Below are 22,380 nucleotides of genomic sequence, written 5' to 3'. Positions count from 1 at the left end.
AAAATATCTGTAGCAATATCATGCAAAGTAGGATATTTGATGCCATTTGTTCTCCACCATGATAATATATAAAAATCAAGAGTTCTAGGTAAAAGAGACTTCCAAATAATGGTCCAGCTCTGATTTAATGAGCTCAACATTAGTTGAATTAGAAAGCAAAGATTCAAACTTGTGCATATAGTTCCCAACTCCAACTTGATATGCCAGCGATGAAGAGGTAGAAATTGACGATTGACAAAATTCATGAGTAACACTTGAATTAGACTTGGACTGATACTCCTTGACAATATTATAAGCCAATTTGCATATCCTCTCAATTTCCAAGGAAAACTTCTCTTTATATATGAGGAAAATAAAACTAAATCAATTTCATCTTAAACCTTGGGTCCAAAATACTTGCCAATCTCATCATGTCATGCATTGTATCCCAATATTTTTCAAACTTTGTTACCATTGTTTAGGCCATCAATTTCACTTCATCTTGGTCAAAACGAAATAAATTACCTCACAAGTCGACTTAGTTCCAAGATTCATCAATGAAATGAGACGTGACGGCCATAAATCCTCTCTTTTTGATTATTTGAGGCCCACATATCTGTTGTAATTGCAATTCTACTTTGATTTGTCTCCAAAAACTTCATTGTTCTTTCCCTCTCATACTCAAATATTTTAAAGATGTCACTCTTAATTGTGTTTCGAGAAACCATCTTAAACAAGGGTTGCAAAGCCATTGAATATCTTCTAAAACCGACTTGTTCAACCATGGACATCGGGTACTCATGCAAAATAATCATACAAGCAAGCTCCTTCCTTGCATTTTGTTGATCAAAATTATACGTACCAAGCTTGACACCTCCATCATTTGATTTAGTAGGATACAACAAAGACTGCTTTATATCTCTTTGCTTCCTCAAAGGACATATTTTGAAATGATCATGCAAATGTGTAGTTCCATTTTTGCTTCCAGCCGATAGTTTTTTTCCCACAGTTATTACACATTGCTTTCCACACATCTCCAATCTTTTGTTTTTTAAAATGATTCCAAACAACAGATCTTAACTTTCTCTTATTTTGACTGTTATCATCACACCCACCAGAATCTTAGTTTGGGTCTTCATCAGTTGGTTGTGCAATGTGTTCTTGGTTCTCAGCTCTTATTGAGCATTCAATTGGTTGTTGAGTACCACCGTCAAAGTCCAATACGTTCTCAATATCAATGTCCATCTATGAATAGGATGATCAAGAAATCTATTAATAGGTAAATATAGTGAATAATGTCTAAGCATAAACTAAGATATAGTATTGGTAATTCTAATTTCAACTAAAAAATTTAGTAATATATTAATATATGTTTTTACCTACAGTGATCATGTTAGATGATATAAAAACTAAAAATAGAACAAAAAATTATTATCAATGGTTAAAAGTTGGAATCAAGTACCTAGGATAGTGGTGCTTGCAGTATGTTGATATCTACTCCTTTGACTTTGAAATAAGGAAGGGTGCAAGTGGTCCAGGCCAATGTGGGAGAGAGCCCCTAGATATCGGCTGTAAGATTTATAAACAACAACACTAGGGCAATAGGGTTAATGAACTAAATGGTCCTTTAATTATCGCTCCAGTATCATTTTAGTTCATCAATTAAAATTTTCAATTCAAACGTCCTTAAATTTTTTCTATAATTTGCAATTTTGATAATGTTGTTCATTTAGTACCTTGGAAATGGATGAGTTGTCCTTGTCTGGAACTGTGGTTTCTTTATAAAGATTCCTTTTTCTGTGTTTGTGTCGGCTTTTTGGTTGTTTTATGTTTAAAGTAAGGAAAAAGGAATCGTTTCTTGTATATGGATGTGGATTTGGCTTTTGCTACATTGACTGTAGAGTGTAAGCTTTATGTCTGTGGTCCCTTGGTTGTGGTGTATGTATGTTGAATATGATGTGTTTTTTAAATGGCTGTGGTCCCTTAGTTGTCTGATTCACACCCAACTCAGTCATTGTTGCCCTTGTTGTCATTAGCATTAACAACAAAACTATGACTTTAGAATAACATATTGTTGTTTCAATTTTGCAGCTAACAATGGAATGTGCACTCTAGAATTACATCACGGGGGCTGGTTTGAAAATGGGGTTTATAAGAAGGGTAAGGTCTGTTATTTAGACAATATTATAGAGGATTTTCTGTCCTTGTTAGATTTACTAAAAATTGGGAGAGGTCTTGGGTATGAGGTTGACATTTCTCAAGTTGAGCAACGTTTAGAAATTAGGTGTAAAAATCTTGAGGGTGGACTGGAACTTGTTACATCAGATGCTACAGTGGTTGAAATGGTTGGTCACATACCATCCAATAAGGTTATTGTGTTATACTATAGTGAGATTGAAGACTATGAGTATGATGCAAATGCATAGAATTGTGATGGGGATTTGACTCAGAATTACCAAGTGAACGAGGTGGATTATATTGAAGTTGAAGATTAGGAGGCTTTTGAGAATGTTGGGACAAAAGTGGCAAATGAAGATGCTGTCAAAGAGGTACCAAATGAAGATGCAAGGGCAGAATTATCAAATGAAGATATAGGGGCACATTTGACTATTGATAATGAAGGGGTAGAATTGCCAAATGAAGATATAGGGGCACATGTGACAATTGATAATGAAGGGGCAGAATTGCCAAATGAAGATGAAGATGCAGATTCAGAAATTAAAGACAGTAATTATGAGTTCAGTGAAAATGAGGCAGAGGATAGGCCAACTGTGGGAGAGAATATAGCAGATGATAGGACTAGTCATGGTGCTCCAGGAGAGGTGTCATCAGATGGTGCTGACACGTCAGAATTTGACAGTGGAAGTGAGATTGATTTTGAGGGTAATGGTAGAAAAAAGATAAAACTGCCAAAGTTTAAACAGTATAGAAGAGATGTGGATTTGAAAAATCCTGAGTTTAGATTGGGAATGAAGTTTGCAAACAAAAAACTACTGATAAAGGCTATCAAGGAGCTTGCAATTATAGAGGGTAGGGAAGTGAAATTGAAAAAAAAACGACAACATACGAGTTCAGGCTAAATGTGTGAAATGGTGTTCTTTCCAGGTATATGGATCAAAGATTAGTAGAGAGGAAGGGACATTTGCTATAAAAACTTTGAGCCTAGAACATCAGTCTGGAAGAGTGGACAAGCTTAGGCAGACTACATCAAAATGGCTTTGTGACAGATATGCAAACAAGTTGAAGCTCAACTCAGACTTTGATCTGAAATCATTTCAACAAGATGTGTTGGAAGATTACAAAATAAATGTCACCAAACTTCAAGTTTATAGGGCGAACAGGCTAGCCAGAGATTTAAATGAAGGTACTTTCAAAGAACAATATGCTAGATTGTGGGATTATGTAGAAGAATTGAAAACTGCAAACAAGGGTAGTACAGTGAAGATTAAAACTCAGATTGTGAAGGGTGAGACAGTGTTTCAAAGGATATATGTGTGCTTGGCTGCTTGTAAGAAGGGATTTTTAGAAGGTTGCAGACCTGTTATTGGTGTTGATGGCTGCCATTTGAAAGGGCCTTATCCTGGACAGATCTTGACGACTGTTGGGGTGGATGGGAACAACGGTTATTTCCCAGTAGCTTATGCAGTGGTTGATATTGAGAGTAAAGACTCTTGGATTTGGTTTTTCAATCTTCTTATTGAAGATTTAGGGATTACAAATGAAAAAGCTTGGGTAGTGATTAGTGACAAACAAAAGGGACTTGTACCTGCCATTGAGAGAGTACTTCCAACTGCAGAGCACATGATGTGTGTGAGACACCTGTACAGTAACTTTAGGGCATCATATATTGGTCTTGCTCTGAAACATATATTATGGGCTGCAGCAAGAGCTACAACTGTGCCTTGGTGGGAGGCAGAAATAGAGAAGATGAAAAATGAGGATGAGGAAGCATGGAAGTGGTTGAAGAAGAGACCTGCAAAAAATTGGAGCAGATCTCACTTCGAATCACATTTTAAATGTGATCTTTTGTTGAATAATCTATGTGAAAGTTTCAATGCAGCCATACTAGATGCAAGGGATAAGACAATTTTGAGTTGCTTGGTGAGGATTGTATGTGATGCTTAGGATGGCTAGTAGGAGGTCTGCATGTCAGAATTGGAGATACTCTGTTGGGCCTAGGATCTTCAAGATAATTGAGAAGAACAAGCTAGGTTCATCACAATGCATTCCTAGATTGGCTGGTGAGAAATTGTATCAAGTGAGCCACATTTATGGTGGAGAATTTGTTGTAGACCTTAGAGCAAAGACATGCTCTTGTAGGAGGTGGAATTTATGTGGAATACCATGTCCCCATGCAATCTCAGCAATATTTCAAAGATGTGAAAACCCAATTGCTTATGTGGATGATTGTTATAAACTAAAGACTTATATGAAGGCTTATGAACCTGTGATTCACCCAATCCCTTCAATGGACCAATGGAGTAAATGTGGTCTTCCTCCAATTAAACCTCCACTTTATAAGCAACAACCGGGTAGGCCTAAAAGAGTTAGGACGAAGGAGCCTGGTGAGGTTGAAATACCAGCCCCCATCCCACCAAACCCTATGCCTCCAAATTATATTGCCCCACCAGCCAAGCTTAGAAGGGTTTTCATTCAAATAAGATGTGGTGGATGCGGTCAAAAAGGCCATAATAGAGCAACATGTGACAGACAAAACAATGAAACCCAATAGGTATGACTGTTAAACACCTTGTTTAGTTCTATGTTATGGCGTACTTACATTAATAATTTTGTTATACATTTGCAGGTTCATGCATCTTCAATACAAATGGAGCAAGGTTCTTCTTCTAACACAGTAAGAGGGAGAGGCATAAGCAGAGGGAGATGCATAAGTAGAGGAAGAGGAAATGTTGCTCAAGCTACTGCTGACCCTAATTCTCTACAAAGTGTAAGCTTTGGTTGTTCTTGTGATTTTAAATTGCAAAAGTCATTAAGAAGCTGAAATCTTTAATTTTTTTTAGATGGCAAGAGGTAATGGAGAAGGAGGCAGAGGCATAAGTAGAGGAAGAGGCAATATTGCTCAAGCCCCTGTTTACCCAAATTCACAAGAAAGTGCAAGCTTTATTTTCTCATTTTTTTCAATTTTTTATTGTTTATGTCATTGAAAAACAATAAAGATCAGTAACTTTTCCAGGTGACAAGAGGTAATGGACAAGGAGTCTTACCATCTTCACATATTGGCTTAGGAAGAGGTTTATCATCTTCAAAGCTAAGTGCAATTAGAGGAAGAGGCTTAGGAAGAGGCATAAGTGGAGGAAGAGGTTTACCATCTTCACGATCAACTGTAGGTTTTTGTCATTTGGTTCATTTCTTACTCATTTCATTAATTGCCAATTTTTCAACTCTTATACACCTGACATTACTACATTGTTTAGGTGGCAAGAGGAAGGGGACAAGGAGGACCAGCTTTGGACAATATTTCCCATGATAATAACATGGCCTCAATATAGGGGAAATTATTGCTAAGGTTGTCCTATTTTATGTATTTTAGGATATGTAATTTTCTGGCCATAGGGATTTTGTGGCAAAAGGGACTGATTCTGACTTTTGACTGTGTAATTGGTTTTGAGTTTGAAGGGCTAAAACTTTGTAATTGCTTGGCTATTTTAGGTTAGGTACTTTTTTAGGCAGGAGGATTTTGTGTACTTTGTGTAATTGGTTTTGAGCTAGAACAGCTCAAACTATGTAATTGATTGTCTGTTTTGGCTTATGTACTTGCTAGGCAAGTGCATTTTGTAATTGGAATTCTGTAATTGGTCTAGCTGGTCTTTAGTTTCATGGGCTCAAACTCTGTAATTGGAATTTGAATGTTTATATGGATGTTCATTTTGTAAATTGCCTGTGTGGTCAACAATGGAATGGCTTTTACTTTGTTGTACTCAATGGAATGACATCTCCCATATATTCAAATAACCTCAATTCAAGAACATTTCAGAACACTAATGCACATTTCAGAACCATTACATTCAAAAGGAACAAACCCCATGTCACATCCTCGGATCGGCTCTGCCGTAGTACGATATTCTCCGCTTTGGGCCCCCCTCTCTGCCCTCACGGTTTTGTTTCTGGGAGCTCAAGAGCAACTTCCCAGTGGGTCACCCATCCTGGGATTGCTCTGGCCCCCAACTCGCTTAACTTCGGAGTTCCTACGACTCCGAAGCCAGTGAGCTCCCAAAAGGCCTCGTGCTAGATGGAGGTGGGCATGTATGTACATATAAGGCACATCACCCCCTCTCCGTTGGTCGATGTGGGATCTTACAATCCACCCCCTTAAGGGCCCGACGTCCTCGTTGGCACACTCGTACCACACGGCAGAGTGGCTCTGATACCAAATTGTCACACCCCGGGATCAGCTCCGCCGTAGCCCGATATTGTCCGCTTTTGGCCTCCCTCTCTGCCCTCACGGTTTTGTTTCTGGGTACTCACGAGCAACTTCCCAGTGGGTCACCCATCCTGGGATTGCTCTGGCCCCCAACTCGCTTAACTTCGAAGTTCCTACAACTCCGAAGCCAGTGAGCTCCTAAAAGGCCTCGTGCTAGATGGATGCGGGTGTGCACATATAAAGCACATCACCCCCTCTCTGTTGGTTGATGTGGGATCTTACAATCCACCCCCCTTAAGGGCCTGACGTCCTTGTCGGCACACCGCACCACACGGCAGAGTGGCTCTGATACCAAATTGTCACACCCCGGGATCGGCTCGGCCGTAGCATGATATTGTCCGCTTTGGGCCCCCATCTCTGCCATCACGGTTTTGTTTCTGGGATTTCACGAGCAACGTCCCAGTGGGTCACCCATCCTGGGATTGCTCTAGCCCCCAACTCGCTTAACTTCGGAGTTCCTACGACTCCGAAGCCAGTGAGCTCCTAAAAGGCCTCGTACTAGATGGATGAGGGTATGCACATATAAGGCACATCAACCTCTCTCCGTTGGTTGATGTGGGATCTTATAATCCACATCAGCTCCGCCGTAGCACGATATTGTCCGCTTTGGGCCCCCCTCTCTGCCTGCACGATTTTGTTTCTGGGAGCTCACGAGCAACTTCCCAGTGGGTCACCCATCTTGGGATTGCTCTAGCCCCCAACTCGCTTAACTTCGGAGTTCCTACGACTCCGAAGCCAGTGAGCTCCCAAAAGGCCTCGTGCTAGATGGATGCGGGTGTGCACATATAAGGCACATCACCCCCTCTCCGTTGGTTGATGTGGGATCTTACAATCCACCCCCTTAAGGGCCCGATGTCCTCGTCGGCACACTCGCACCACACGGCAAAGTGGCTCTAATATCAAATTGTCACATCTCGGGATACCAAATTGTCACATCCCGGGATCGGCTCCGCTGTAGCACGATATTATCCGCTTTGGGCCCCCCTCTCTGCCCTCACGGTTTTGTTTCTGGGAGCTCACGAGCAACTTCCCAATGGATCACCCATCCTGGGATTGCTCTGGCCCCCAACTCGCTTAACTTCGGAGTTCCTACGACTCCGAAGTCAGTGAGCCCCCAAAAGGCCTCGTGCTAGATGGAGCTGGGCATGTACATATAAGGCACATCACCCCCTCTCCGTTGGTCGATGTGGGATATTACACCCCATAACAATTACAACTTCCCACTTATCAGAAATGTTATAAACAAACTCCAAGAAAAAATCAAGGAAACCCACATTATCAATTGTCTTTGCCCATGACCCCATTCCAAAACCTTTTTTTCTGAACCATTTCTTTCAATTTCTGCTATAGTTCTTTCTTTTTTGCTTCCACAGCTCTCAATTGTTCTTCCTTTGCTCTACCTTCCTCCTCCATTGCTTTAAGTCTTCTAAGCAAATCAGGGACCACTTGTTTTCCTCTTGGACAAGTTTCATTATCCACCCACTCGAAATAATGCACACCGCTTTTGCTATTCTGGCAAATCAAATCTTATCTAATTTCAGACCTCATCAAGCAATTACAAATAGAAAAGAACAACTTTTGCAACCCAAATAATAACTTACCCAATTTTTATCACAAGCATCGAACCTTCTTCCTGGGTTCAAATCTCACGAAGTCCGACGAATTATCTTCGTCCCACAGGCGCAGTACCGACTCGTCCCACTTGATGTCGTTGAAATCTCCGACATTGCAAACCTAGGGTTCTAATTTTGGGGTTTTGGTGGAGCTTCTCATAGAAATGGGAGGGAATGTGATACTACAGTGGCTTGGTCGTTTTAGAAGAGGATACTCATCTAAAAATACGGTTTGTCCCTCGATTTAACGGAATAATACACAGACTTTGACAGAAGGATGATTTTGGTACAAAATAAAAAGTTTAAGGACGTTTGAATTGAAAATTTTAGTTGATTGACCAAAATGATACTGGAGTAATAGTTGGGGGACCATTTAAGTCATTAACCCAGGGCAAGGGCAATATAATGAAATCTCTTTAATAATATATTTATATATAATAAATAAATAGAGATTTCCTGTTATTATAGAGAGCCCTAGATGTCGGCTGATGTCCTATTATTATAATTCGCATAGTTGAAGAGATTTCCTATTATTATATTATAATAATAGGAAATCTCTTTAATAATATATATATATATATATATATATATATATATAGTTTTGCTCACATCAGGATGACTGGATTTTAATTAAAATGCGGACACTAAATGTGAAACATCATATCAATCCAATGGTACTACAGCTTTGATATATATTAATTGACAAAACTTAAAACCGTGCGCATATCAACTTTTTGAATTTTTTTTTTTCACCCGCAAGTGGCAATCACTTTAATGATTATTAAACTAATTTAATATTATATCAAACTTATCATACCTTTCTCTCGATTATCTCACGCTTTTCCTTCTCCCTCTTCTTCTTCTCTGTGTCTCTCACCCTCTCTTTCTTTTTTTAATTTTCTTTCTCTTTCTTCTTCTATTTCTCTCTCTCTCTCTCTTCTCTCTGTATGTCTCTCTCCCCCTCTTCTCTGCTTCTTCTCCTTCTTAATAAAGGGGGCTTAAGCCAGGAGAACAATGGTTTCATTAAGCCTGTTGTTTTTTCCTTGAGTCAAAAAGCTTGTGGAAAATGCATCACATGCCTCTTTAATTTCTAGATTTCCACAGACATTTCATTAAGCCTGTTACTTTTCCTTGAGTCAAAAAGCTATGAGAACAATGACTTGTAATAATTTAGATATGTTACTTTTACTTGAGTTAAAAATCTATGAGAACAATGACTTGTAAAAATTTATCTAAATCAAACGGACAATGGATTTTGATAATTTGTGGATTGCAATGGGTGTTTCTTTGTTTTTCTCTACAAGTCAACAATCTTCTAAAAAACACACCCCTTAATAGCGGTACATATGCAATCATAACCTAGAAATTAATTGACAAATTTAATTGGGGGTTATGAAACTTTCTGCAATGGGTGTTTCTTTGTTTATCTCTCCAGTATATGGCATCTGGCATTTAACAAAATTTATAGAGACAGAGATATGGCGACTGAGAAAAAGAAGAAGAAGAAGAAGAAAAGAGAGAGAAGTAGAAGAAAAAAGAGAAAGAAAATTTAAAAAAAAAGAAAAGAAAGAGAGGTAGAGAGACAGAGAGAAGAATAAAAAAATAAAAGGGTGGATACATTCCTCCTCTCGTTTTTGCCTTTCCATTCGTTCTTTTTGTTTTTTTGTCCGTTCTTTCTCACTTTGAAACCAAATATGGACGCACTTGTTTCATTCTCTCCCCTGTTTCATTTTTTCATTCTCACTCTCATACTTCTCTGACAATTGTTTCATTCTCTTTTCTTTTTTCTTTTTTCCTTCTCTCGCTTTTTTTCAATTTTTCTTTCTGCTCTTTTTTCCGTCATTTTTCTCTCTTTGAAATCAATTGTCACTGTTTGTTTGATACCTATGTTTTCTTTATAATTGACATGCTCCAGTAAGAAAAAATACTTTAAGCAAATAATACCTTATTATTAAGAAAAAGTTAAAAGAACTCTTGAAATATAAAAGTTCTACAAATTACTTGTCCTTGCAGCATCTCTTTGGTTCAAATTCATCTTTGTAAGAAAAATTATATATATATAAAAACTAAAAGATTCACATGTCCTCGTGTTTATTCGCATAGTCTAGACTCATGTGCAAGATGTCCCATATTCATGACTGTAGTATGAAGCCCACATTTGTACTTCCAGGTAATTTTTAGCCTGCTAAAGGAAAAATGAATATCAGAATGTGTTACTTCAATTTTTCTGTCAATAAATTAACACACATCTATACATCAATATTACCTGTGGAGAAAGAACTCTCATCTATATCAGATAAATTTGAATTTGCATCATCACATCTACATCAAAGGAAAACAATAATTAAGACGATTGATGCAATATTCATATATATATAATTTGAATAATAATTACACTCACCCATTTTTTGGCATTGGACAATTTCTTTTATCATGTGATTGTCCAATTTTTCCGCATCCATGACAACGCCTACTCTTACTCTTTCCTTTCTCTTTTCCTCTTTTTAGCCTTTTTCCACAACCTTTTGCTCTAATCAGAAGTGGTATTAAACTTGTGTGCTCGAGTAGTACTACATTTTTCAGGAACTCCACTTGTAGCATCAACTATAGGTTTTATCTCCTCAAGCGCATTTTGTAATTTATTTGCTACGATGTCACTTGCTTCTTCGTTTGTCATAGCTTTATCAATTACATATGAAGTAAGTTGAAACAATCTAGTTCGTCTCACAAGAAATGATTTTTTCAGAAAAATCATTTAATTCTAGACCGTCATCATAAAAAACTCTCTCTAAATTTTCAGTTTTAGTCCATCTCTTCAAGATGTATTGATGTGACAAATACGTGAACCACATAGTATTCAAAAATGCCAAGATGTGTCTACATGTGATTCCTTGACTCTCAAATTTTTTGCAACTACACGAAGCAAAATCCAATTCTTTTTCATGAACAATTTCTCGCACTCTGGAACCATGGTCATTGTTTCTCCTCTTAAATTTGTACACACAATAATTGGCAGTCTCACTTGTCAACTCAACCATATATAACAAACTACACCATAATTCATCTTGAAATTCATAGAAAATTTTACGTGTGTAAGTCTCAGCCATTTGCTTTTCCATCTCTAATGGAAATTTCAACATAGGTTTCTCATTCTTATCAATATGATTAGCACTTCACTCATGACATGCAAATTGGTATACGAGTAAAAAAAAACATAGAAATCATGATGGTCAAGATATTAAATATTATAATCCGAGTAAAAAAAATTAAAAAAAATTAAAAAAACACTTACTTGAACTTCGAAGTTGGAAGGATCAGTTGAGTTGTAAGGTTATAGTCTGATGTGATGGGGCTATCAATGTCAGAAAGATGTTGTGTTGAGAAGATGGAGACGTTGAACAATTAATTAAAGTAAATCTCTTAGGCTGCCCTAAGCTGCCCACTTGTGAAACACCGTATTTATAAAATTATAAAATTTGAAGATTTAATATTTTGCCATTTAATTTATAAATTATATATATATATGTGTGTGTGTGCAATTTTCACTATTAGTTCTAATTCATGGTCTTGTTAGAGTTGGGCACTAGGAAACTTAATCACTTCATCTCTTGCATGCAACACCTCTTGACTTTACTTATTATAGTTGGCAACTTTACATTTCCTTGCATACTAGATAAACAACGTGGAAGATATTTACACTTACTTGCAGCACACTAAGGCTCACATGTGTCATTGTGACTAAGCAGCATTACCATGAGCTGTTATAATTGTAGAAATAGTTATCCATACTTGAAGCAAATCAACATGCAGCCAATGAAAGCATAGGATAGTTGCCGCCTCTTCTTAGTATAATTATGACCTTCATTACTTGTTGTCATGCATAGTTGTGCATGAGAAGAGAAAAAGAAATCGAAAGAGGAGAAAGTGAGAGAGAAAAGAAGATAGAGTGGAAGATTGAGTTTGTGAAGGTGGTGGAAAATTGGGAAACATGTTACATTTCTAGTAAAAGATTTGGTGTCAAGGTAGGGGTTTCAAGTGGTTTTAAGTTTTGTCAATTAATACATATCAAAGCTTCAATATCATTGGATTGATCTGACGGTCATCCTGATGTGAGCAAAACTTTATATATATATATATATATATATATAATGGGTCGGGTTTGGGTTGGGGATTAAAATATCATCCTCGCCCCTCCCCGATCACCATACCTGATAATTTCCCCATATCCATTTTTTGTCCTTCATACCCGACCCATTAGGGTCCAAGCCCCGTGAAGACCCTTACCCGCGGGGAAAATTGCCATCCCTAATCCCTAGGGAAAGACATGGGAAATTATTTCCAATCAAATCTTTTTTGCGAACTAAATGAGGTCTAAAAGGTTATCAAAGGTCATAGAATGAAACAATATGTTTGGACGAAGGAATTGAAAATTGCATAAAGTTCTAAAATGATGCAATTTAGATCTCCATCATTTAAATTTATGGTAATTAATAATTTCATTATTTAGATTTATGTATGTCAAATTTTGTAAATAATATAAATGATAGGGAAAACGACACTCAATAGAAATTTCCAGATGACGCCTCTTTTGGGGGAAATTAAACTCGGAAATCTCGATCCCTAATATCCACGATTTTTTCCGTGCATCATTTAATAATTTCTCTGCTTAAGTCGCCGAACAATGAAAATAACAATTTCTCCTATTCAATTCCTAATTTTTAGCTAAATCCTGAATTATTTTCCTTCATCGAAACAGAGAGTAGGTTTGACGAGCTATTCCATGGGTTTTATTCTTGTTAATAGTTTGGGCTAAATTTATTTGCATAACTTCTCTTGGGCCGAATTTGCTGTCAAGACACTAAATCACATACTAAGGGCTCTAAAAAGTCTTGTGAGCTATTTGATTTTGGACATTTAAAAAGCTTCTTATTCTCTCCCTTAGAAAATAAATTATGAGAGCCTCTAAATATAGCCCATCTCAATTTGAGTAAATTTTGGGTGTTTCGGGTACACCACGTGGTTGGTGTACTATCCAACAGACGTAGGACATGTGGAATATTTCTAATGTAGCCAGCCACATTTCATAAAAAGCAATGGAGTAAGTTGGAGAATAATTTCACATGGCCTATGTGTATTGGATAGTACACCAGGTATGTGGTGTATTCGATGGTATACCAGCTAAATATAAGAATGTATTAGTGCATGTGCAACCTTCTATGAATATGTTCCAATTCGATTGTGTTATATGTTCAAGATAATGATTTAGTGACAACCCTAATCCATACTCACGAAATCAATACAACATAGCTAGAGAACCTCCTTTTGATATCATGATGGATACTTCTTCTTCTTTTCTTCCTTTTTTTTTTTTTTGGGTCGAATCATGATGGATACTTCTCATAAAAAAGAAACATAAGTCACTAAAAAATAGAACAAAAATTTTAAACTACACAATAATTTTGCTGGTTAAAGATTAGACTAACATCAACAAATGAGAACATTAGGTACGTTTTCGGATATCAAAACCCCAAATAATTCAATGGAATAGGATTTGGAAGACGTTCTTTTCACAGTTGTTAAATATAATTGCACAAGAAGAATAATGGTTATATATGAACTTTGAAGACGTAACTGTTTGCGTGAGGAAGCACAAATCTAGTTGTTTATAACACTGTTTGATTTTAGGAAGCAACCTCCAAGTCAGTGTCACTAAGTTCCTTCTATAGCTACCTAGCTACCTAGCCAGTAGCCTGATTAATTGGTCAATGAAATTGAAGAAATTAATAATATCTCACACCATGTCTCATTCTCAGCTGAATATATATTGGTTTTGGTATCATCAACTTTAATACAACCATTTATGTCTAGCTAATTGTTCAACAATGTCTCTTGTCTGATATGATTTTTTCTTCTCTTGACTTCTGTCAGCATCATTATCTGCTAATTTTTCTACACTTTGAAGACGTAACGATTATAGCGTGAAGTTAAATGATATCAACAGCCCAACAGAACAATTAAACAACAATATATTAGCCCACTAATTGTGTATGTCCTGAATCACGCCTTCATGTAAGAATCAACCTCGTCAACGATATATTAATTAACATGTTATGTTGTAAGATAGTCGGGTTTGATAGGAGAACATTTTTATACATATACGTATACACTTGTTATATATTGAGTGACTTGTGTCTTCAAGATTTATTTTAATGGATCATGTCCTGATCTGACTGATAATAACTTGTATGTAGGACTGAAGTGGTTGAAGTTTGGAGCAAATGTCTCCCTTAAATTCAAAAGCGCATGCAGCATTTTCATTACTCTTCCACTTTTCATTTTCGCATTGCAGTCTCCAGACGCCATCTTGAAAGGAACAGAGACCTAAAATTGTTTTAAATAACAACAGAAATTGAAAAAAGAAAGAAAGAAAGAGAAGAATCTTTGAACGACATGTATTTTTTTCTTCTTTTTTCTCCATTCATTTGAATATTTGGACTGTAAGACGAACATGATAATCTTCAAGTGAGATCATTATAGCTTTTTAAGGCATTTGAATACATGAAAAAAGTAATCATTTGTGTGCTGCAGAATGTCTGAAATAGTAGTTATATTAGTGATGAAAGCTAATCCAACCAAAGCTTTATGTTTAATGAATTTGTTCTTCCAGTGACTTCAGTGATGGATGGAGACTGCAGTGCTGACCTTTGGAATTTTGAACAGTTCACCAATCCATAAGAATGAATGCTTAATCTTCTCTAAATGTTATTTAAAAAAGAGAAACTCTTAAGTCCAAAAAGTTGAAATTATGGGGAAAAAATAATAATAATAAATAAAAAAAGGTTCCTATATATCCAACCAATTAATGTTATGTCAACATGGAGTTAGGTGTTTATGTGGTTGCATGATTGATTATCTCATTTGTTAATTGTTAAATGTTTCAGTTCTCATTCATTCTGCTTAGTTAAGAGAAATGCTAGCGTCAGTCGTTCACGCGCACGTAGATGATTGATAAATATTAAAAAGTACGAATTGAATGAAGAGCTCCACACCTACCAATGATTTATATTCATCCATGCACATTTTAGTGGCGCGATTGATGTCAGCCAAATTCTTCCTTTGAATTACGATTCTACAACCCTTTTTCTTGTCCTAACCAATTTGAGCACTCTTTTTCTTTGTGCATTGTTGCATCACAGGAGCAGCTCATAATTATCTCATATATAATTGGAGATTACTGACTATCAGGGAGCAATTATACACAGAAACGAGATTATAATAAGCCTGATTAGGAAACAGCTATAACCCACTACTGATTGTAATTGAGAGAGAGAGGGAAAAAAAAAAAAAAAAAAAAAAAAAAACCCTAGCAGCAGCAGCAGCAGTAGCAGTAACAGCAACAAATAAATAATAACAACAACACTGTTGATGAGCTAGTAATGGGCCCAACCCGACCCAAGAGGGCCCATAAAGTGAGCCCGGCAAGAAAACAAATCTGATATGCCCTCACGTGTGGGTGGGGAGGTTAAACCCCTGAAAGGGCCCCACAGCCCACGTGTGAGGTGACCAGGGGAGGGGAAGTGGACCCACTCCACAACCACAACCACAACCAAAACCACCTAAGTTGGGCCGTCGCCTTCTAGTTAGTCGGATAGGACGTGACATTTCACGTGAAGTTTGGGCCATTCTCGGATCTCTAAACGAATCGGGGGGTCCATTTTTGGCCCTGCCCCTTTGAGTTTGAGCCAATCATTAATAATATTCTAATATTATGTGGTATTTTCTTTCGGCACATTCTTCTCTGCTCTTTTCGAAGGGTCCATTTGATTTCAAACAAATTTAATTTCCAAGTCCTAAGTCCACTTTTGACTTCTCATGTTTTAATTTAATATCTAGTGAGAGAGAGAGAGAGAGAGAGAGAGTGAGTGAGAGAGAGAGTGCTCTTACTAAAATGGCAAACAAATGCACCATGTGCTAGTAGACGTGGTTGAATGCGTGTTTTGTGGGCAAACGTAACACATATCCTTGCTATAAAAAAAAAAAAAAAAAAAAAAGAATTTGTTTGTTGATTGAAAATTCTCACCTGAACAAAAAATAAAATAATTTTTTTTTAAGGAAGTATGTAGAATAGGTTTTGTCCGTGTCTTAATTAGGTCGGCAGGATATTCAATGCATCAACAGTAAAATTAGGTTCTTATGTCGCAACGTGCCTTACATGATACTAATATAACATGTCATGTTTATTCATCACTTTGACTTAATTACCCTAGCCATTAATCAATGTGAAACTCATTGAGTCATTGTATGCTACACATCCACACACTCTACATGCATGACGTAATGCATGGATATATCCTTGACTCTATGTAATTAAGGTGAGATTTTCTACACCTAATCCTAGGGTTAACAACCCAATTACTTTTTCTTCTTCTTTTAAATCTTGTCTTTGCAGTCAATCAATCACCCTCTGGTTACTATCATTTTCACCTTTGGTTCATTATCGACTCAAAATCTAGTTTATAAAATTGGTTGCTATCCCCATCATTGTTTGATAAATTGTCGCAAAAAGCATGGTGTAATTTATGTTTCAGTGCTAAAACTTTTCTCCTCTCTTATTCATATGTCTTTCAATCTCCATCTCACATCGCAATTTGCTCAATAATTGCTTTGGTACCTCACTCACCCATTCAGCTTCAAAACTAAATGATGGTTGTGTTTCTTTCCCTTCTCTGCTACTAATCATGTACTTGGGTATGCTCCATTTTTGTTCCTTGCATTATGCTTTGATTGTGAAACGTGTAGAGCCTAGAATTCTCAAGTGTTTAATGGTTTGATGAGACCTCTCGCCAAAAATAATTAAAAAAATCTCCACAATAGTTACTACCAATAAAATTATTATCAAAATTCATTCAAGTTTAGGCCGTATTTGGTGACTGAGATTGGATTGCATTATGAGGTAGAATTGAATTTAAGAAGATAAGGAGTTGGATTAGCAGAAATATAGTAGGATTGGACATAATTCATTCCAACTTAATTCCAACATTTTGGTGAGATTCACACTACGAGAAATCATGAAATTAAGTGCGGATTAGTTGAAACATATATGTGATCATGATCCTACTACATTTAGGCCTAGTAAGATTACAAATAATCCAATCCAAAATTATTTTTATACCACTAAATATTTGACCATGATTACAAATTCTATCCAGCCATATAATCCAACTCATTGAACTAAATCCAAAATTATTTTAAGATAGGACTTTATAGCTCAAGTAATGAAGTGCTTACTCCACATTTAGGGTGAGAATATATTTTCCTTCATAAATCTGTATTTTTCTTCAAACTAAATATTGGAAAATGAAAAAAGGAATTCAAATTCAAATTATTGCACTTAATTTGGATAATTCGATAATGAGAGTTGGGAGTGAGTCCATTCCAGCAAAATGTCTTACCCAATTAGTTTCTGCCACATCATCAACCAATAAACTCCCCTGCATGTTTTGCCGACGTGGCAGCACCAAATGCAGGTAAACCACCTTCCTCCAATGGCACCACCACCACCCGATTCCTGTGCCTTACTATAGTTTGCGTCCTCTATATGTTGGGGCCGACCAAAGCAAAACTAAAAACGACAGTCCCACGTGGATTTCTATACTCTCATTGGCCCAACCAGGTGGGCCCCGAAGTCTCCTTCTCTTTTAGAGCAGCAGGAGAAAGAGAGAGACCAACACGTCAGGTCAACGCTGCTTTCACTGCCACGTGTCGAGATCTCATACATGGTCCCCCTTCCCCTTTGAAGAGCAGGTATTCTATGCTTCTCGCTTGTCGTACTGCATGGACTGCGGGACCCAGAAATAAAGGTCTATAGTCGGTTCGTCGAATTGGCAGTTTCCTCGCCGATTTTTTGGTTTTGAATTTCAACAGCTTGTTACACGAGGAATTGTAGAAAATCGTCAGGACTCAGGGGCAGGGCTTGTAATTTCTCTGTGCCAGTGATTTATCTCATGAGTGAGATTGTTTTTGAGTTCTTGAAATTGTTTTTATTCATTGATGATTGTGAGAAATATGAACTAATTATATCTCGAAGTTGGTGTTCATGATAAGGTTTTTCGTTTTTGAATTTTAAGTAAAAGACAAAATATCCTCATAAGATAAAGAACAAGGATATGGAATTATTCTCTAACAAAGTCCTTAAATAAGGATCTATGACCACATCTTTTTTTATTTTTTCAGAATATAGGATGGATCATGACTTACATGCCCAAAGAATGACTATCTTGTGTTCCGATATTTAAAGGAAAAATACTGCACTCTCTTTTGTAATATTAAAGTGGCCCACCTCAGTTGGAACTAGCTAATAATTTCATTCTAAAATTATGTTACGATCAGTCACATGAAAACGGATCATGTTAAAATAGTCGTTGATCTATACGGGACTTATTATGAAACTCAATCACACGTATGATGTTAAAATAGTCGTTGATTTATATGAGACTCATTATGAAACTCAACCACACATATTTCCGTTTAACACAATATTTGCACAGATTTTAAAAGTTGTAGAAAGTTATAATCAACTTTTTACAAGTTGGTTTAGTTACTAATTACAAAACCACATGCATAAACATGAATCAGCTTTTTGCCGTAAGCAATTCCTCGGCTAAAGTGTGTTGGGTGGCATTGGAGTGGACACGGTGTAGTTGCTTTTGGTGCTCGACCACTTGTTTGCTTTGATTCAATCTGTTATGGAAAATGGGAAATTCATGAACAAGACAAAGCCCCATATGATACAGTTGCTTGCACCACTACAGCAACAACAACAACAGCACAAAATAGAAAAAAAAAGAAAATTAAAAAGAGAAAAAGGCATAACCTTATCTTCTTCACCAGTCCTGCCTCTGAAAAAAGCCTTTTTCTTTTTATCTGAGACCTTGAAATTCTGTCTCTGAATTTGTCTCCATCTTTTTCTGGGTTTGTCTGCTGGGGCTATTATGATTTGGTCTGGCTGATACTCTGAAAAAGAAAATATATGTATATATATATATATATATATTTTTTATCTTTTTCTTTAATTCAAAACCAAAACTGTTTTTGTTTGCTATCAAAGACAATGGCCAAACAGGGAACAATCTCTGCTTGAACCTCATCTGCCCTTCCCTGCCATGCCAAACCAAAGCAGCAGCAAGCAGTTCTTGTCCTTTGACTGCTTGCGCCAAATTTCCGGATAAATTCAAATCAAACACTCAAATATAATAATGCCAAATTATTGCATGCAATTTTGTCACAATCCTTACTGAATACATAACTTTGTTCCTATAATATATAAATCCAAAATTGGAGGTGACCACCATGTACATCTCTCAACACAGAGTGTCTATCAAGAATGTAGTTTATCCAAATTTTATAAATTATTTCTTAAATTAAATCTCACAACTTAAAAGGCGTTTTTTTTATTTATGAAAATCTTAAAAGGGTTTATTTTTAAATATATGATTAATATATGTGAGTTTAGCCTTTTGTTGGAGTCACATTATGTGGTCACTTTGACTAAGCTCGAGAACCAGTCATTGAGCTGAATATGATAATTTATCTTTAGAAAGGTGTTTAATTATTCTTGTAGTAACTCAATTGCAAAACATAAACTATGGGAAAAGTTGGTGACCTTTGGTTGGGAGAGAGAGTAGAGAGAGAGAGAGAGAGAGGAGTTGAGAAGAGGTTGGCTTTCTGATGAGACTCTCACTGAGTGCCGTTTTAGTACATAAGGCACATGAGACTTCGGTGGGCAGGATTTCTGGCTGGAATTAAGAATCAAATTCCCATGAAACGTGATAATTATTAATGCAAAAAGGAAAAGAAAAAAGGAAAAAAAGAGCTTCGTTGAAACAGGAACTGTTTTTGTACATGGTTATGCATATTAATTAAACAACCGCTAAAAACTTCAAAAAAGTAAAATAAAAAATAAATAAAAAAGATGAACATGAAAGCATAAAGGTTAACCTAAAATGGGTACTTGTTACTTTTCCCTAAAGATGATCACAAAAACAGTTCTTGTGAACCTCCATGAAAGCAGCTACAACAAATCAATTAAGAGGCCAGAAAAGCAGATAAAGCTAAGACCCCTTCATTTATTTTCCTTCCTTCTAATCAAGGTTGCACCATTGCTTGTGGCCTGGAACCCATTTTGGGCACTTGGGGCTGAAGTAGTTTGAGACCACCCTCGAGTTCAAGAGCTCGACAATGGGTGCAAATTTGACACATCTTGGTGTCTTGTACTGGTTGATTGAAGCTCCCAAGCTAATGGCATAATCCATGAGCTTGTCAAAAGTCCCTGCCTCCACAATCTTGATCTCCAGGGGCCCAATGGATTTGTCTGAGGCTCGGCCTTGCCGGTAAACGCTGTTGAGGGATTCTTCAACGGCCAAGCAACAGTCCTCATAAACTGAGGGAGGGATTGGGGTTGAACCATTGAGGCAAAGCTCCCAGAACAACACATAGTGGCCTGGGATTGTTGATGTGTCTGCAAAACTTGTGTACTCAGAGACAGTTGCATCAAATGGCACCAAATGGCTCACAGCATTCTTCACTGCTGTTTGCAGCTCAACCTCATCAGTCTTGTCTGAATCAATGCTTAGCACCACATTTTTCCTGCATATGAAGTTGAATTGTGGAGCCTTGTTCTTGAAACCAGCCACTCTCAGCACATCTCCAACTCTGTAACGATATAGCCCTGCAATGAATTAATAGTACCAAATCAATGTCAGGACTAAAAATTAAGTCCCATCCCAAGTTGAGTTGAAGAAAAGAAAAAGAAAGTTATACAACTTACCAGCATAGGTTGTGACAACAAGCTCATACTCTTGGCCAAGCTTGACATCAACAAGATCAACCAATTCTTGTTGCTCCTTCTCATTGAGTGCTTTGGGGACAGAGAGAGAATTGGAGTTGATCCCATTGTTTCTCTGAACTGGGAGGAACTCAAAGTAGCCCATGGAGGGAACGAGGGTGTAAGAGACCTCACTGGGTTTGCACAAAGGGTTGAGATTCAAACCAAAATAGCACTCAGAAGAAGCATACATGGTGCAAACCAAAGGCAGCCCATTGCTGTAATAATCCAGTGTGGGAATGTACTGTGACATAGTCCCAGTCACAATCACATCCACATACTTTGTGTTGGGCCAAAGTCTTGTTATGATCCCTTTCCAAGACTTCTCCCCACACTCAGTTTCAATGTAATTTGCAAGCTTTGGATCAGGCTTGAGGGTTTTCATCACAGCCTCACGCACTGAAGGGTCAGTGATTTGGGGGTTTAGAGTGCCAGAGGCTATGTCCTTGCAGAGACTAGGCCAATGCTTCTCAAGGAATCTGATGGCTCTGATGAACCCAGAGGCAAAAACAGCACCAACCCTGATGACCTCTTTGTTTTGGCAAAGGCCACAGAGCAGTTGGGAGTACATGCTTTGGTAAGAGTCAGGGCAGAGGATGGTCTCATTTGGGCTGGTGTAGTTTGTGTAAGGGTCATAAGGCCTTCGTTTGAAATGAGAGCTTTTGTAATAGCTCGTGAGAACTGGTCTTGCCACAAGCCCCCCTGGTGTTTTGGCCTCTGATTTTATGAACAAAAAGTACATTCCTTTGCCTTTGTCCAATTCAGGCACAGATTGGCTCATCACAGGCATCAAAAGGCTATAAAGCAGTGACCTTCTCTCAAGCTCCTCTTCAATTGTTGGCATCAATTTTCTCTCTCCACCAGATGTCCCAGAGCTACAATGAAAATACAAACAAACCCATTTAGCTAAACCAACCAAATTAATTAACGGATGATCATGATTAATCAAAATGTGTAAGATAACAAAAACCCACCTTGTCAAAAACTCAGAAATGGGCTTAGAACAGAGGATTGGGGAGGTGTCACCATTGGCAATACGGTTGATATCAGCTTCGATATCTTCATATTTGATGACAGGGATGATTTTTTTGAAAGTGTCACGGTCAGTGTGACCATTAAGGCCATGTCGCTGCAAGTACTCAACATGAGCATTGCGAGCCAAGATTTCAGCAAGCACACGCTTCTGAACCTCATCGGCGTTTTCTGTGACTTCTTCAATGAACTGAAGGGCCTTCTCGTTTTTGTCTTGGAGATAATAGTCCACTGAGGGATTCAAAGAGTTTTTTGGTGCTTCAGGCATGGTTTTTGTAGTTGAAATGAGAGAAAGAGATGGGTTTGAAAGTGTGTATGAGAGAGAGGAAAAGGAGAGAGAGAGATATATGGAGATAGAGATAGTTGTTGTTATAAAATAAAGATGATGGCTTAGGTGTGGGGGAAAAAGAAAGGGAGAACCGGTGTTTATA

At 37.4% G+C, this 22,380-nt stretch overlaps 2 protein-coding genes across 2 annotated transcripts; one reads left to right on the top strand and one right to left on the bottom strand.

The window, feature by feature from the left end:
- The first annotated feature begins 1,843 nt into the window (after positions 1–1,843).
- Positions 1,844–4,104, top strand: LOC117625378. The gene is made up of 4 exons (XM_034356943.1): positions 1,844–1,883; positions 2,071–2,348; positions 2,475–3,017; positions 3,085–4,104. Exons 1-4 carry the CDS (start codon positions 1,844–1,846, stop codon positions 4,102–4,104), a joined length of 1,881 nt encoding a protein of 626 aa, XP_034212834.1.
- Positions 4,105–19,890: 15,786 nt separating this feature from the next.
- LOC117626266 (indole-3-acetic acid-amido synthetase GH3.6) lies at positions 19,891–22,380 on the bottom strand. Its single transcript, XM_034357939.1, has 3 exons — positions 21,892–22,380; positions 20,861–21,792; positions 19,891–20,761 (listed from the first exon to the last, which is right to left on the bottom strand). The coding sequence occupies exons 1-3, from the start codon at positions 22,215–22,217 to the stop codon at positions 20,175–20,177; spliced, it is 1,845 nt and encodes a 614-aa protein (XP_034213830.1). The 5' UTR covers positions 22,218–22,380; the 3' UTR covers positions 19,891–20,174.

The sequence above is a fragment of the Prunus dulcis genome, chromosome 4 (genome assembly GCF_902201215.1).
Source record: "Prunus dulcis chromosome 4, ALMONDv2, whole genome shotgun sequence".
In the NCBI taxonomy this organism is placed as follows: domain Eukaryota; kingdom Viridiplantae; phylum Streptophyta; class Magnoliopsida; order Rosales; family Rosaceae; genus Prunus; species Prunus dulcis.
This window is presented reverse-complemented; position numbering and strand designations above follow the sequence as displayed.